Source organism: Galleria mellonella, unplaced genomic scaffold (assembly GCF_026898425.1).
Source record: "Galleria mellonella isolate WM207_F2 unplaced genomic scaffold, CSIRO_AGI_GalMel_v1 utg35, whole genome shotgun sequence".
Taxonomy (NCBI): Eukaryota; Metazoa; Arthropoda; class Insecta; order Lepidoptera; family Pyralidae; genus Galleria; species Galleria mellonella.
This window is the reverse complement of record NW_026442082.1, coordinates 1943949-1963012: the sequence shown is the minus strand read 5'-3', so window position 1 is coordinate 1963012 and position 19064 is coordinate 1943949. Positions and strand designations below refer to the sequence as shown.

At 31.8% G+C, this 19064-nt stretch overlaps 2 protein-coding genes across 3 annotated transcripts in view; one reads left to right on the top strand and one right to left on the bottom strand.

Annotated features, from left to right (window-relative positions):
• The window catches only part of LOC113514188 (cGMP-specific 3',5'-cyclic phosphodiesterase), a 147180-nt gene that overhangs the window by 36565 nt on the left and 91551 nt on the right, over positions 1-19064 (top strand). The window lies entirely within an intron of this gene.
• Positions 5528-9627, bottom strand: LOC128201126 (uncharacterized). 2 transcript variants are annotated; one of them, XM_052896919.1, is made up of 2 exons: positions 8096-9627; positions 5528-7571 (listed from the first exon to the last, which is right to left on the bottom strand). In XM_052896919.1, exon 2 carries the CDS (start codon positions 7564-7566, stop codon positions 6781-6783), a length of 786 nt encoding a protein of 261 aa, XP_052752879.1. In that variant the 5' UTR covers positions 7567-7571; positions 8096-9627; the 3' UTR covers positions 5528-6780. The 2 variants fall into 2 exon arrangements, with proteins under 2 accessions (XP_052752879.1, XP_052752878.1); XM_052896918.1 differs by having other exon boundaries at positions 8096-9615.

Sequence of the window (19064 nt, the reverse complement as noted above, 5' to 3'; positions counted from 1 at the left end):
TCGGTTGTATTTTTTTATTTGTATTATGTTTGTTACCTTATAAACAGATTTAGAAAATTCTTTTTTATCTGAAAGGTAGAGTGGTCCTATAAATTTTTAACAAAATCAGTTTAGCAGTTTGGTTTTAGAATTAAAAAAACTGTATTTGCTACAATTGAAATATATATATATTTTTGTAGATGACAATCTTAATATGAATCTAATAAAATCATGATAAAATTTATAAGGTACCAACAAGGAAGTAAACTTTATAGATTTCGAAAAAAAATATCACATGCATATGCTGTGTAAAAGATAAGAAACTTTAGTGATAAACGACGTTCCGAGATTATTTTCAGATTGCTTTTCTTTTGGGAAGAAAAACAATAAAAAGTATAATATTAACAATACGTAAATAAAGCCATTCAGTTGCAAAAAAAAAATTATAAAAATCAATTCAGAGTTGGGAACATAATCGTGTTTCCTCTAATAAAAACTTCTTTCATTTCAAAATCCCCGAAGATATCGCAAAGCGTACATGCAAAAAATACAAAGCGAATCGAAAATCGACAATGGTCGTCTATTGATGTGTACATTTTTATATCTTATAACATAGATCTTCCCCCCATAAGGGGAGCTTTGCCAGTAATTGCCATGTTTGGCAGGCGGATTGGTAACCGTATTTAGCCTTTGATAAAGTTTTAAGATGCTGCTGCCCATCCCTCAACAATTAAGGTCCCTTACTCTCCTCTTACGACACCCACGGGAAAGAAAAGGGTGGCCTATTCTAAGCCGGGACCATACGGCGATACCTACATTACCTACCCACATTTTGTAAATAAGAACAGTGAGATTATATATAATTAATATATCATCATCATCATCATCATCATTATCAAAATCATCTACATCAAAATTTTATTCTGAAAATCCCACTTCATTGAGCCAATTGTGAATATATGTATTTGTTATGTATATATGTATTTATATGTATGTATATATATGTGTATGTGTGTAAGTTTTTATTTATTTATGTGTTAATGTTATATTATTATTCATGTACTTTTATTATTTACATATGTAGGTATATAGAGCTGTTTTTATTGTATTATATATTATTTTTTTTTACTGGGTATTATTTAGTTTATCTTTAATTGTACGGTTATTACCCTTATACATTCTATAGTTTTCTTTCAGCTTCTCAAAGGTTGACTGTAAGAGATCCCTTTATAGGATAAGTCCGCCATTCTATATTAAATCATTTACCAGTATATCAATACAATACAATCATCATCATTTCAGCCATTATTCGTCCACTGCTGGGCATAAGCCTCTCCATAGATATATCATAGACTGCCATAATCAACATTAATTTTGTTTTGTCATAATAGAAATTATCGTGTTATTTTTAACAAAAAATGTGCACGTTTAACACATGTGCATTTAAATTTATTGCACGTTGAAAAATAATCTCTGCCGACCACATAAAGGACCAGGTGTAAAAATAAACAATGTACTGTCAAAGAGCAAAATGTTGTTTTAAAATTCCCACATGGTGCATTGTTTGCTGCAATAAAATGGACTTCAAAGGGACATTTACGTCATCCTGACAGTTTTGGTCTCGAGTGTGACCGCTTTTTGGGTCAAGACTGTCTCGTAAATAGGGTTGACTCTTATAATTTCAAATATTATAATATTGTGTTATGTTTTGTAGATATATTTTATTTTAAGCAATTTTCAAAAAGTTATATAAATTTTCCTATATTTTTGTGAGCTTTTTGCTATATTTCAACGAAGTCTTTATTTTTACAATAGTTAAGATATGGGGAGAAAGGGATTGTTAGTAACGGAGACTAAGAATCCCATTGCTAACAATATACCCAACCAGGTCAACCTCCTCGCGGTTCTCCCTGGAAACTATCATGGTTAATTCCTGATGAACTCATCATGATGGGCTAACGGGCCTGTTTTCATTTTCATCTATCACCCTTTACTGGTGCTTCGCCAGCGTATCCCGTTAGCGCATCCGGGGTTACCATATCATATTTCACCCATCAAAAAAAAAATAGTTAAGATATACTGCTGTGTTAATATCATATGACTTCGTTTGAATAAGTTACTTTTTTTTTATAAGGAAAAATTGTAACCAGTTATTAGAGTGGTCGTATCTCTTAAACCACTAGAATTATATAAGTATTTATATTCTTAAATATGTAATGGCTAAAGTATTTGCATTCGAGCCAAACTCTAAATAAAAATACAAAATAGAAATGCTTAATATTTTGTCGAGATATTTGAGAGACAACTTTAGCGACCGCCGGCTCTCCTATAATGATATCTCTCGGCACTGAAAAGTTGTTGAGAAATTTAACTTGACATATAAATAACTGGTGACTGTAACTGTTGAGGACTTTTCGAGGGAAGTTAATGACATAACAATAATTACAATTTGAGACAACATCGCAGTCATATAACTTATAGCTTTAATAATATATACCATGATTTAAGATCATGCTTCACAAAAAACCGCCTACAATTATGGCAAAACCAGTTATTTTGATTTAAAAATTAAATTACTGAACCGATTTTCATAAAATTTCTATGGGTCCTATCTGTAGGTATATCCTTTTAAATAAAAAAAATTCAAATCGGTTTAAAACTGACGGAGTTATGAGGTAACAAATATAAAAAAATACAGCCGAATCAAGAACTCTTTCTTTTTGAAGTCATTTGCATATTGTTTATTTAAAACAGTATTTATAGTGCTGTCTTGTACCTATTCTATAGTGGATTTACTATACTGGATGACACTGAAAATATTAACACCTTTTTATCGGTGTCCCATCTATGAAACAGAACATTGATTGAAAAATTACAAACAATTAGATAAAAGTGGAATTACATAGAGCCATAATCACAAATCTATCAGTCTATGAAATTTATGAGGCAAATTTTAAACTTTTTTTATTCTTCCACCTATATATTTGAAAAATGAAAAAAAAAAAATGAAAAAAATATTTAATTCGTAACAAAATTGATACAATACTAAGATCGTTGTTGTGACCTTCTAGTAAGTGTTATCACCTGTATTAGAAGACAAAGAGTATTTACAAGGTAAAGGGATTGTTAGTAATGAAATCTAACAGCCCTTATGCTATCAGTATACTCTATCATGTCGTTATCCACACAATTCCCTCTAAAAAACATCGTGGTTATAACTTGGTGTTATTTGATTTTCCTTCAACAATCATCTTTCACTGGTGCCTCGTCAGTATATAACGACAGCGCAGGTAGGTTACCATTCTAAATTCATCTATTGAAAGACTGATAGTCATACGTTAGAGCGTTGTCAGTAGTTGCCACGTTTGGCAGGCGGATTGACAACCACAGTTTGTCTTTGGTTATGTTTTAAAAAATACGCTGCTACCTATCCCTCGACCATTTAGTTTCATATTTGTTTGAAAGAAATATTTGATTTCAAAGTAAATCACTTCCTTAAAAAGATACTAATAATGATGATTTCATTCTGCAACATTGCAATGTTGTAAACTGTAAATAAACACAGTAGTCAACCCTATCTATAGATGCACGCGACTGTCAACAATAGCGTAGCCGTAAAATGTACTCCACAACTATTTGTCCGCAAATATCTTATGCGCTGTCATCGTACTCCGTGTTTCCCGGCCAAGGAAATTTGTGTAAGGCTATGTGCATATGACAGGCAATAGGCGTCTATTGCTTTTTTGCGAGTTGCATCGTAGACGAGGGACATTTTTGCTCTCGTGGTTTTTCTGTTTTTCTAGTCGCAATTGTTAGATTCAAGATAGTACTACGTCATAATGCATAGTTATAATCGCTATCAGTAGGGAATCCATCCTCTCACTTTAGATCCAGAATGGTCACGTACAGTGCGATTTCCGAGGAGTTTCCTCTTGCAAACACTAAGGTTGTGTAATGATATTCCTGCCGAGGCTTTCCTTAGAGACAGCATGGGATTCTACAAAAAGAGCATACAAAGGTTTTTTAAGCGTCCGCAACGCGCGCGCATCTCAACATCTCTTGTGTTATAGGCGTCCATCAACAGTAACCCTTTTAATTCGATCCATCGATGTCTCCCCTTAGTCGTCTCATACGACACCCACGGCAAAGGAAGTCGTGGCTCATTCTACGCTAAGACTAGACGGCTGCTGTATAGAAGTTTACATAGGAGAAGAAATCGCAGAATTGTTTAATATACATATATAATATTCCATATATAAAATAGCTCCTGACTTTATTCCTTAAATTCGAATAAATAAATTAATATGAAATCAAAATTTCAAAGAGATAAGCTTAAGTAACAGCATAAAAACATAAACAAAACAAAAGGTCGTTTCTAATATAGCAATTGTATTATTGAAGGAAATACCATGGTATTCCACATTGATTGCGGTCGGTGACTTCATCTGCGTGTTTTACGTTTTATTGTAGTATCGATATGTTTTTAAATTGTATTTTATGCCGGCATTGTTTAGTCATAAATGTTGTAATATCCTCAAGGCATTTCCGTGCACAAAGTTAACATATGTTAGAAGTCTAAACTCAAACTTATATTTTCGCCAATTTTTTAGCTTCCTAAAGATGCCTCGATACCATATACTTTCTGCACTCACAAGTTCATATCATTGAGCTCACGTGTCATTGGAAGTTTATAATACTCGCCACACTATAAAATATGGCACACTATAAAATCTTTAATGTATTTGCCAGTGATAACCCATGCACTGAGACATAGTCTTACTATGTTGACTGCGTGAAGAAGCCGTTTATTCTCGAAGAACAATTGGAGATGTTATACTGAGGTATATTTTACTATACGAGTAGCTACTAACATACTATAATAACTTCTCACGGAAATAAAAATTAGTAATATTTACTAATATTAAAAATGTAAGTTTATTTGTTAGTGCTTTGCGCCTTAATAAACCGACGCCGCGACGTGACGATAGTCCCTGAAATCACTATCATGTGAAATCGGCATAATGTAATTGACCCCAAAATCGCTGTTATGTGAAATTGATATAACGTAGGTGCCCTCTAATCGCTGGGGGAAGGGATTGTTAGTAATGCGGACTACCAATCTTATTCTTAACAATATACCCTGTCAGATCGACCTCCCCGTGCCTCCCATGCCTTCTGGAAATCATCGTGCTAAATTCCAGGTTTATTTATCACGATTGGCTAACTGACCTGCCTTTTCATTCTTACCTATCAATCCTCACTGTTATCCCGCCAGCGTATACCATTATTGTGAGCGAGATTACCATTCCATTATCATTAATAAAAAAAAAACTAATCGCTGAGGGAAAAGAGATTGTTAGAAATGGAGTCTATCAGTCTCATCGCTAGTAATATACTGTATCAAGTCGACTTCCACGCAGTTTCCCCTGGAAACTATCATGTCTAATTTTTGCGAAAGTCATCACGACGATATAACTGACCTACTTTTATCCTTACCTATCATTTCTCACTGATGCCTCGTTAACGTATATCAACAGCGCAAGCTAGAGATGGGCAATCCACCTGGGTGGGTTTAAAGTCTGGTGGGTAAAAACCGGGTGTTTTGGGTTTATTGGGTTTAAACCCCATAAACACCCAAATTTTTGGGTGTTTATGATTTTGTACTTCATCATCGTCATCTCAGCCGCAAGACGTCCACTATACTGGACATAGACAATATTATTATGCAGCCTACAGAATAAAAAACTTTTAATTTGATTTTGAGTTTATTAAGAAAGAGATGAAAGTAAAATGTAAAACTACAGTCAATCACTGTCAGATTCAGAGTTATTACAAGCGATGAATTGTATAGGTTCGATAGGCTCTATTTCGTCTAAACTGTTATGTTCATTTACTTGCTCAATGAAAGCTTCCAGTTATAACAAATGAATGAAATTTTTTCAGTTCTTTCAGTTGTAAGTCGATTTCTTTTGTTATTATGTATGTAGCCTTGGATACTAAAGGAACGCTCAGTGGCTGCCGAAGTACAGGGAGCTGATAGAATACGAATCGCTACTTTGCTTAACTCAGTGGAACCACAAATACCTTTCCACCATATTAGGGGCTCAATGCTATCTAATGAGCTCCATACAAATCCTCTGGCCCAAAAGTTTTCTTTAGCTTTATAACACGCCAAATCTGCCATTACATTTGACAAACTTAAGTGTTGGCTTAAATTGTAGATAAACTCCATACCCTTAAGTTCTTCCTCTTGAGTAAGTTCGACTCCTAGAGTCCTGGGGTCTAGAATATATGCTGCAAAATGTATTGGCCTCATTGCCATATTGCATCTTGAAGATACTGATGTTAGAATCTGCTGTTTGCTTTCTTCGCTCAATGTCGAAATCTCATTTAATGCAAAACGTATCTTAGCTTGTACATCTCTAAATGTAATGTATGTGCGATGCAAACGATTCTGGTCGCTCTCTAAGTAAAATATGCTTTCAGTGACTGGTTCCAAAATACTTATACATTCCCCTGTCTTCGTCCAGAAATCATCACTTAGAATTAAATCTTTAATATCTCTTGAAATTACCACATCTTCTCTAACTGTTAATATTTGCAAAGCTATCTTATTTGCTTTCAAACTTTTTAACGAAGTAACATGACTTCCCCATCTTGTAGCACAAGGCAATTTTAGTGTTTGTGTAGAATCTTCACCCTGCCTTGATTTTATCAACAAGGAACTTAATCGTTGACTCCTTTTAACAGTTTTTATTATATTTATGGCTTGCATAATAAACACAGTTACTTCTTGTATCTTTACAATATCTTGGCACAACAAGTTAAGGATATGTGCACAGCAACCGAGAGGAACAACATGTGTTGTATATTTCTAGCGTTATCGCCAATAAGTACAAGAAACTTATTTGCTCCATACACTTTCATTACTTTTTCAACTTCTTGGCTAAGGTATTCACTAGTGTGAGGATTACTTTCTGTATTCAAACTTTTAACGTATGCAGGTTGAGGTTTTGATATAAGAAAGTTTATTATTCCTTCATTTCTTAAATTAGACCAGCCATCGCACTGAAGGTGTAAGTAACTACAAGCATTTAGTTCCTCATTTAACTCAAAACGCATTTCTCTATATATTTTATCTAAGTATTTTGTCGCTAAAGCTTTACGTGAAGGTATTTTAAATTTTGGTTGCAATTTTTCGAAAAATTGTATCCATAAAGGATGTTGCACCATCGATAATGGCGTCCCTGTTACAAATATAGCTCTCGCTAATTCTGTTTTTATATGATCATCGGTGTCTTGAAACTCAGCATTTATTGTAGTGTTAGCAGACGACGAGGGGCTTATAAAAGAATCATTTGTCTCTATCTCTGACAGTCCAGACATTTTGGTTTTGGACGAGCTATCTTTTATAAGTTTCATAGAGTCTTTTAATGTTTCTGGAGATTTTGGACAAGTGATAAGATGTTGAAGCATTTTGGCAGCATTACTGAATTTGTAGACCTTATTACAAAGCTTGCAAGAAACAGACTTGTTTGGTAAAGTACGGTAGTGCTCCCATATGCGTAAATCTTTAGGTCTCCCCATTGAACCTAAAAAAATGAACGATGATTAGTTGGTCTGACGAAAATTCAACAATAGAGTGCCTATTTTTTTACAATGATTATTTCTTGTTATTTACAATAAATTTATTAAAAAAATAATAAAATAAATACAAAAAACCTTTGTAAAATTACATCTCCTCGGAGGATTAAACGCAGACGCTAGTTTATTATCGTATTGTTCTGTATTTTTCTCAGCAACTTCTTTAATTCGATTAGGTACTTACGCATATTATGTTAAAAATAAATATCTAGTACACATCTTAGGCTATCCACCATTATTATCCAATGACGACTCTCAGCTAACTATGCACTATCATCCAAAATAAACGTGTATGGAAAATTTTATCCCAGTCGGTTGAGGATTGAGGATAATTGCATCAACATACGAACATACCTACATACTTTTATTTACATAACGCAAGCTAAATAAAAGCTTGTAATAATACATCTAATTTTAAGTTAAAATTGTTAAGTGATCATGATATAATTGTATCATTCAAAAATCCACTTACCTTTAATTATTTCTTGTTAAGTATAAATATTATTTCAAATCTGCTCCCTTAATATGCACTTTTTTACTGCTTTTCCTACCTAACACGTTACCAGGAAGTCACGTTACCAGAGTCAGAGTAATAGTGAACACGTTTGACAGTGATTGTCGTCGCCTCATATTCAGCGTCGACGAATAGGGGAATCCCCAGTCATAATGTATTGCATGCGTGGCGGTCTTACTTCAAATCCATAAACAAAGAGATAATTACAGAACTCGATACTAGATGGCGCTGTTTTTGTTTGAAGAAAGTTTGCGGGCTAAAATACATAGAATTTCATCAATGACTTCCACAAAGAACAACATTTCTGTTTTTTCTAAGTCCGTATCTCTTCCGTATATTTCATAAGATATAAGCTTGGGCTACATTGTTATGCAACGTGATTTTGTCGCTGTCTTGCTAGCAGGGTTGACAGATATACGATTTAAATCGTACTCATACTATTATTTGTCTATTTTTTAATGTACGATCGTAAAGATTATGATCGTAATTCGCACAAAAACATACGACTTTTTGGTTACCTGGCAACATTTTTATTATGAAACGAACATGCTCACATCATCAGTCACATGCAACAATTTATTGGGGATTTCCCCTTCACATCTGGCAGTCCTGCTTGCTAGAATATAGGTAAGTCAGCCACAGTTACTGACGATCGATATTTAAAGGGTATTGTTTTTGTGCTAAATATTTCATAAAAACGTTATTTAATACTTTGTGGATTATTAATTTAGTTGATAATCACTGGAAGTAAAATGGATGCTAATTTGAGAGATCAAGATCTTCGTATAAAACAGTTAATAAAAGAAAATCTACGTAAGTACTCTTTTTATACCTAGGTAGGTAAGGTATAATAAACACAAAAGGTACTTAGATCGCGTGTGTTCGAAGCATTTATTCTAATAAATTTAATTTAAAATTGTAGAAAGAAAAAAATGTCTGCCAAGCCGTAGCCGAAGCCGATCTCCAAATATATTTGGCGATAGTGAGACCCAGTGTCCAGATGATTTACCCAGCGTCGTCGCAACAAAGAAAAAAACGAGGATAAAGTAAAAGAAAATTTACTGAAAGAAGAAACAAACTGTTCTAAATGCTTAATTTATGGAGAAGAGGATAAAAGAAATGAGTATTTCGGACTGTTAGTGGCTCAAGAATTTAAATATATACGGCCATGTGTGCGAACGAGGTGTTATGAAGAAATTTTAAAGTATCTACGGGAAGCAAAAGGCCAACATGTTGATCAACTGCAACATGAAAACACTGAAAATTAATTACTTTCATTTTATTATATATAGATTTTTAAAATTTCCTGAAATATTATTAGTTAACGTTTTATTTAATATTGTAGAATTGATCAATACAATTTATAAAAATAATTTATTGGTATTACTTACATATTTTCAAAAAAATACGTAAAAACCTATTTTTTTGGGTGATTATGGGAGTTTATGGGTGTTTATTGGGTTTTTACCAAAGCACCGGGTTTAAACCCGGTGCTTTGCCCATCTGTAGCGCAAGCAGAATTATAATTTCATTCTCACCCATTAAAACTCCCTAATCACTCATTTGGATCCACAATAATGTAGGCGTTTCCAAATCCGCTGTCATGTAACCCCGGCATAATATAATGTAGTTGACCCCAAAGTCGCTACAGTGTGGACCCAGCATAATGCGTCTGTAGCTATTTTCATCTGAATGAACCGTTCATTAAGATGAAAATAGAGATATAATATAAATAAGATCGATGGAATATGTTATTATATAAAAATGTAATAATAATAATAAACTCTTTATTGCGCACAGTAGAGATGTATACAAGGAGTATTTATACAGAATGTGCATATACAACAGGCGGCCTTATCGCTAAAAGCAATCTCTTACAGACAACCAACCAACCAATGTATATAATTAATTATTTGATGCATAATGGCAGTCGGAAATTGATTTTTTTTTTACAACACAGGGGGCAAACGAGCATGCGGCTCACCTGATGGTAAGTGACTACCGCCGCCCATGGTCACCCACAACACCTACGGCATTGCAGGTGTGTTGCCGGCCTTTGGCTTTCATATTGGAAGGTTGTGGAACTTTTGGTTGTAATAGTAGTGGTCAATCTTCAAGTGTTGGCAGTCACACACATAACAACGGTAGCCGAATTAAACAAAATATTTCCAATCAAATAACCAGTGATATGACTTTTCGCAAAAGAGCAAGAGCAGAGATTAGTTGAGTAAAATATTTATTTATTTCTTTATCTATATTTACTTTATTGTACACAAAAATTATATAATTATAGTCTATATTAAATGAAGATGTACAACATGCGAAGGTTCTCTTCCAGCAAACCTTGAGTGGAAAGCAAGTATTAATTATTATAAGAATTTGTTCATTATATTTATATTCATGATATAATTATATTTATATTCATTATATTTATATTATAATGAAAAAAATCTTATTTATAATTCAGCTTAAACATATTTTTCCTGCATGTAAAAATAAATAACATCATTTACCTTCCCAATTTCCTTTCTATTCCAAATATAGCATATTCGTATTCTCAGATGAATTATAATCGAATTCAGAATCAAATTGAATATAGAATAATCTCGTTACGATTGCTTCAAAGAACTGATAAAAATTCGATATTGCTCGTACACCGTATGTAGGTAGTTATTATGGGATGTTTTTCATAATTTCGTTACCTATTTTATGTCTCTTTATAACACATGGGGCAAACGAGCATGTGACTCACCTGATTGTAAATGACTACCGTCGCCCATGAACACTCGCAACACCGGAAGAATTTCAGGTGTGCTGCCGGCTTTTTAAAAAGGAATATGCTCTCTTCTTTAATGTTACGATGTCGTATCGTTTTGCAAATATTGCGGCTGGAAGTTGATTCTAAAGTGTGGTTGTTTCAACCGACTTCCAAAAGGACGTACTTTTTTTGGTTTTTTATGTTTGTAACCTCAAAACTCCGCCAGTTATAAACTGTATTGGAAAATTCTTTTTTTTATCTTAAAACACATACTTACAGATTAATTTCATAGAAATTGTATCGAAAATCGATGCAGAATTTAGTTTTAAAATAAAAATAATTGGTTTTGCCAAAAATGAAACTTTTTTTTATTTAATACAGTCCTAATTATTTTTATCATAACTTGGAATAATAGATAAGCATATGGCGATCCTCGTCTATGGGTGTCAATGCATATAACATTAGAACACTCTTACGGACATAACACTTCCATGACTTATCATTCTTGGAAAGTATCATGAGTACTCTGTAACTTATCTATTGTGTCCTATCCTTAAAACTGAAATATAGCTATGTTAATATAGTTGCTTGACTGTATTTCAGTTCGAAAGGTCTTTAAAATTGAGGACCCGGATCTAGTACATACGAGTGATCATAACGAAATCACTGACCTCATTATTAAGGGTCTGAGATGGTCCTGAAATTAATAAGCATTCTTAACAAAAGGACATGTAACTTTTGGTTATTTTTACAATTAAAATAAATGCTTATGAATGTTGTAACAATTATATTTTTGTTTAACGTAAAAAAGATAACATTATCAATGCCTTGACCGCATTCGAAGGTACATAACCTCAATTGCAACCTTATTACTATGAGAAAAAATTTATAGAAACGAGAATTTTAATTAGTAATTATTCAATATTATTGTTCAGTACACTGAATATGATTAATACGTAGTTCCCGTTAATGAATTGTGACGCATTCGCTAGACAAGGAAAAATAAAATTGAATTGTGTTCAAACAAAGAGTTCGAGTGTAACCCAATTTTTAAACTAACCCAATTAATTAACAAGTGCATTTTATTCCACAAAAAAGCCACCGACTTCAATAATGGTAATTCTATTATTTTGATATAAAAACCAAACTACTGAATTGATTTTGATAAAATTTCTATAGAAGTTTCTACCATCCTACGGTTCGCTATCGACAGGGAGTTCACCCTCGTACCTTACAGCCTAACTGGTTGCGTACAACGTGGTTTCAGAAATGTTCTCTCCCACGAACACTCAGGTTATGGAATGAGTTCCCTGCCGAGGTTATCCCGAGAAATTATAGCATGGGATTCTTCAAAAGAGGGGTAAAGAGTTTTTTCAGGGTCGGCAACGCACGCGTAATACTACGGGTATTGCAGGCGTTCATAGGCTACGTATGCCTCTTTGCCACCTCAGTGGTATAAAAAAACTAGTATGAATATATATCCTTTAAAAAAAATTGTTTCCAAATTAGTTCATAAATCATGGAGTTCTAAAGTACTAAACTCTTCTTTTTTTGAAGTCGAAAAATGTACCAAACACGCGCGACTTAGATCCCGTAAATTATGTTTCTCAGATAATAAATAATAAACTTTTAAAATTTGTAGTGGAATAACCGTGTTCCTTCCACAAGGATACTGTTCTAGTATCGCTGTGCTTTAATATAAAGGGTGAGACGTCATACTGAAATTACAGTATACGGAGGCATAACACCATAGTCCTCAAGAATGGCAACGCATTAGAAGCACCATGAACATCACAGTGTATTCTGTAATGTCTATGGTACTTTTTTTTTTACAACACAGGGGGCAAACGAGCATGCGGCTCACCTGATGGTAACCTGATGGTAACTACCACCGCCCATGATCACCCACAACACTAGCGGCATTCCAGGTGTGCTGCCGGCCTTTTAAAAAGGAATATACTCTTTTCTTGAAGGTTATGTTGTCGTATCGGTTCGGAAATACTGCTGCTGGAAGTTGATTCCAAAGAATGGCTGTGCGAACTTAATTAATTAATAAATGAAAACTCTTGTTATGAAACTTATTGTTCCATTTAAAGAATGATACAGATTCTAAAGATTGACAATATGTATACAAACAAAATGAAAACTTAATTACATAAAAGCAAGATAAAGTGGCAACAATGGGCGGCCTTATCGCAAAATAGTGATCTCTTCCAGGCAACCTTAGGATGGAGAGAAATAATTAATTATAATACAGAAATAAAGCTTCTCTAAAACCTTTCTAATTTACTTAATAAATGCAAAATTTTGCGAGAATGGATAGATATTTATTGTTCTTTCATGCAATAACTACTAAACAATCAAGCCAATTAATAGTTCGATCGATCGATCGATCGATCAATCTGGAAAATGTATAAATATTTATCTAAGCTGTCGTATAGAACTCTTATACATTGAAACATGATAAGTACTCAGAGAAAATAAGAAAATGTCTGGCAAAATAAAGGCTTAGATTCTATTTGTATTTTGTAGAATGATGCCAAGTGACTGGCTTTTGTTTGGTTGTACGGTTGTTTGTTGTTTTGTTGCTAAAATAAACATCGTCTCAGTAAATAGCACATATTCAACTAAAGTGGTAAAAACACATATGCACGTTATTGAAATCTATATAATCGATATATTTATATATATATATATATATATATATATATATATATATATATATATATATATATATATATATATATATATATATATATATATATATATATATATATATAAAATATTTTTCTCTTTATTTTCTTTAGAATTTTTATCCTTCTTTTTGCATGTATGCCGGAACAAACTCTCGCAAAAACTACTGTACCAAATTGTTTGCGACTTTCACAGTTGTTTATAGACTATATGTTTTATGTTTATTTAGTTTGTAATTTTGTAATTTACCAGTTTAGTTTTACCTATTTCGTCGAATAAGTGTACCGTCCCATTAATTCGTTTAAATTGAAAACCCCTGGCAATATCCCGTTGAAGAGCATTCGTATTAACATTATTTCAATTTGCCCCGTGGAAACGTCGTTTGCCTGACCTAGTAATAATCTAGTCCAGGTCATCTCAACTAGCGGCCTGCAGGATATCAATTATCCATTTGTATAGCACAAACAGATGCATGTGGGGACGGATGTCCGGAGTACGAAGTAAGAAAAAAGAAATACCGTATGCCACCGTTCTTTGTCATCCTCAGAATATATTAAGAGAGTACTAAAAAACATAACATAAAACAAAAACACTAGGTAAGTAGCTACCTATTCAACATGATAAAAATCCTTAGTAACATTATAAATATAAAAGTGAGTTTATCTGTTAATGTATTAACGCCTCTTAATGTATTAACGGCTGAACCAATCAGTATGAAATTTGGCATAAGTAGATGTACTATATGGATTTGAAAGAGATGCAGGTGTCTACTTTTTTCTCGGCCAGTGAATATATCCCATTCACGCAACAAAGTCGTGGGTAGGCACTAGTATAAAATAATTGAAATTATTAAAACATCATTACTGTCATTCATACAAATAATTATTCCCGAATCATTATTAAACGTACACAACTTATTATGTATATATTATATAATACGCATACAAGTATGTAATCAATCAATATAATAATTATAATTGTGTATAGTGCTCCTTTGATTATGTGAGAAGTGATATCATTATATCATTGTTCATACACACTACTGTTTGCACATAAACATTGATAATGTAACATACACACACAATGATACAATTTGAACAAGAGTGTTTATAAACAGTTTAAATGATAAATCGTCAACTAATTATACGACGAGTGGCACGCGTCAGCCCTGACATTAATCCCCTTGCCAAGTCAACGAATATAAGCACTTAGTGCGCATGTATCCAGGGTTGCCAGATACTATTTTCGATTTTTACCCAAATGTCAAATATTTCTTCGTCAAATCGATACGATTTCTTTCACTTTTACTCGATCACGAATTCGTGTCGATTTCCGCTGAGATTTTCCATATAACAACTATGCAAACGAAGAAAAAAATCGCCCTCTCTACTCGCTGCTTTTTTGTGAAGTTAGTAAAAATCGCTGAAACCCAGTAGCGTGATCTTTACTTATTAAAATATCGATTGTAAAAAATATTAGATATAGATATAGAAGTATTTAGAAGGGAGCCTGATGGGGCGTGCCAACCCCAGAATTTTCTGGTGCTCATCGCAAAATAAGAAGCGGAGCTTTAGGGTTTCGCCTATAGCTATAGACAAAATCATATCTTAGAAAAGGAATCCTTTTTTAATGATGTATGTTGAGTATACGTATATATGGCTGTATTACTTTCAGCTACGACAATCATATTTATTTTTTTCAACGTTTCAAAACTTGATTGTAAGAAATCCCTCAACGGAATAAGTAGAACATTGTTTCTTGTAGAAGTTCTGTACAATATAGATTTTACAATGGCAACAACAATATCGGAACAAATTTGTGGACTTTGGCTAGCGGTCAGACACTTGTCGGAATAACTTTATGTGGAGGTACTTAGAGTGAAGTTACACTCAATGAGATTAGACGACGGTCTCAAAATGTAGAGAGCATAAGAAATATATAATAGTTTAGTTTAAATAAATATATTATATAATAAATAAATATTTACTTTATTAGTAATATTTAAATACATTACAAAAATGGATCTATATACCTTAGTCGCGTACTACTTGTTAGCTATCCTTATTGCAAATGTATAAAGGAACATGCCATCCTTTAGAAAACTGTATGGCATATTGAAATTTATTTCAATTATTTATTTATTTACTGTTATAACTTCAATCGTGTGAACGGTATATATTTACTAATAGAAATAAAATGTAATATCACGTCTTTCATCATAGTATATGGCAATATATTTCATACTAATTGATTAAGCGCTTAAAGCGCTGAGAGATAATAAAAAAACTTATTTTCACATTAACAAATATAAAATTAGTAAGAATAACCAATAACGTGTAGATTCTTATGAATATAAATAGTTTTATGAAAAAATTTCACCCCAAACCATATAAAAACATAAAAAATAATAAAATTGAGTCGATAGATATTCGAAACGTATTTTGAAGTGAAAATATAGTTGTGATTATTAATATGTATATATTGTATTATTATAAATATTGTAATATGCATATATTGATATTATTAGAAATGGCGAAACCTGTCAGGCATTTATTATAACAATTATGGAAGAATATATAAATTTCTTTTTCCAATAAAACAATGTTAAAATAAATCATATTGAACACTTATTAACACATGAATACAGTAATAATTTGCCATTAATTCAAACTTAATTTTATTGCTATCACATTAAACAAAGCTGCGTCTCAAAATGTACAGGACCTCTGACACGGCAGTTCAAAGTTTGAGAACAACCGTAAATTAATTACATTGGCAACGTGCCGTAAGTCTTAACAGCTTAGAATTTAAGTTTTCATATTAACGTTTCCTTGGTAACTTTAGTATTTCAAACTTTTAAATTTATTTTTATTAAAATTATTATATATTACTTTTTACTCGTGACTTTTTACCTATAATCATCATCATCATCATCATTTCAGCCATTATCCGTCTACTGTTGAACATAGGCTTTACCCATGTCCAAAATAAAAGTAATAAGTAAACCTATGATCTTGTGGTAGAGTCACTGACGTAACAAATAAACAAAAATTATTTTTGTTTATATACTATATATGTAAATAAAAATAAATAGCTACATGTGATATTAAAGTCAAAACATGTGGATGGGCCGACGAATTAAACACGGTGTTTTTTATATTAATATTTTTTTTTTATACAACTTAGAATGGCAAACAAGCTGACGGCCCACCTGATGGAAAGTGGTAACCGTCGCCTATAGACATGAGCAGTACCATAGACATAACAGAGTATACTGTTTCGCCCATGATACCCTCATGCGTTGCCATTCCTAAAGATTCAGATGTTATTCCTCTGTACCCTGTAAATTCACGCCATATCCCAATCTTCAAACCGAAACACAGCCATGCAAACACAACTGCTTCACGGTAGAAACACGAATGGGAATAGTAGAGAACTGAGAAGGATTTTTATTAAAAAAAAGAGAAATCTATTCATAAAAACGTAAAACACCTTATTTTTCGCACGCTGTCTGTCGAATCAGCTAGTATAAAAATGTTAGTAAGAATACATCAAAATACTTAATAGGATAAAATCAAAATAATTATAGATTTTGTCAAAAAGATTGGAAAAAATATGCTAAAGAAAGAAAGTGAATTATTATATCATAATTTGCTAATAAATAATAAACAAAGTAATAAAACGGTTCCTCTAATCGTCTCTGAGTTACATGACTAAGGATTAATTACTGTATAAAAGCTATACCCTTCTAATATTCAGTTATTCATACTGTATATATACTATATGTATATACTTGTAATCTAAGGAGATTGGAACATAATAATTTGTATTGCAAATGAAAAACAGCCTATATTTAACTACATAGATAATGTTTTGTTACACACTGTTTGAATAAACACAAATTTAATTATTTTTATTAGATATAGAGTGAGCGCTGTACATAAGCAACCTCTCTATAAGCAATCTTTATATTTTATTTATTCTACTCAGCTTAGTTAGTAAAAGAAATAAGTAAAAATATTTTCCAGACGGTAAGTATTTTTATACTTCTTTTTTTTTCTTATAAGCAACTTTTCCCAATAAGAAACTTTTTTTATTGAAATTGGTTCAAATGAGTTGCGAGCGTTCACTGTATTAGACTTTAAAGTCATAACGTAACATCACGTAAGAGAATTGCTAAAACCAATAATATATATATATATATATATATATATATATATATATATATATATATATATATATATATATATATATATATATATATATATATATATATATATAAGCAATGATATTTAAGCGACATATTCTTTTTTAATTTTAAATAAATTAATAAATTTGAAGAGGAGCCTCTTTTATTTCAAGCCGCTGAAGTCGCTTAAATAAGTGATTAAATAAAAGAATCCAGGGTTTTGATAATTATTGTAAATATTCCCTTGTTGACCCTTTAGATGGACTATATTTGGCCCTACATTATATGGTCACGTTTGAAGTGTTCAAAATCTAAAATAATATGATTTTCCTTTTTTATGAAACATTGAAAAATGGTGCATATTACGGTTGGACAAAAAAAAATATGAAGCCCATTTCGTTTATTAAAATTTAAAACAAGCAATTATGAGCAAATTAATCCGTAGCTACGGGTTCAGAAAGCGGCATGAACAAATCCTTTGGAATTAATGAGAGGTATTATGATAATTAAAAACTAAATTTAGATGAGTAAATGCCTAATCCTCTCTCAACGTAAACGGACTTAAGAATCTATAAATATTAAATAACATTTTAAACGTAAAGTAAACAGATATAAAGTTAATGCTAATACGTTTATAATTTTTATGTTGGTATTAAAACAAATATTGTATTTTTTAGTTAAAAATAATTTTTGTTCTAAAAAGTATATTTTTCAATAAATAATCATCTTCATTGCTTTGACGTTTCCCATTTACTTTATATTACATTTATAATAAAATTACAATTTTTATTAAAAATTAGTAATTTTGTTAAAAATTAGTAATTTTGTTAAAAATTTGTAATTTTGTTGAAAATTTGTAATTTTGTTAAAAATTTGTAATTTTGTTAAAAATTTGTAATTTTGTTAAAAATTTGTAATTTTGTTAAAAATTTGTAATTTTGTTAAAAATTTGTAATTTTGTTAAAAATTTGTAATTTTGTTAAAAATTTGTAATTTTGTTAAAAATTTGTAATTTTGTTTAAATTTGTCATTTTGTTTTTCGTTACTAATTGTGCTTGAAATTAGTAATTTTGTTTGAAATTAATAATTTTATTTATTAAAATAACACCCTTAGTAGTAGTAATAATATCCCGGTCATATAAACAAAGTTCTGGGTAAAGAACAGTCATGATTAAACGGTCAACTTAGAGAATGCGAATAGCTTTGAAATATTGCTCGCTTTCGTATGCATTCGGTCGTGTTTCACTGATTTTATACGTGACAAAACAAAGTTTACGTCGTACTGG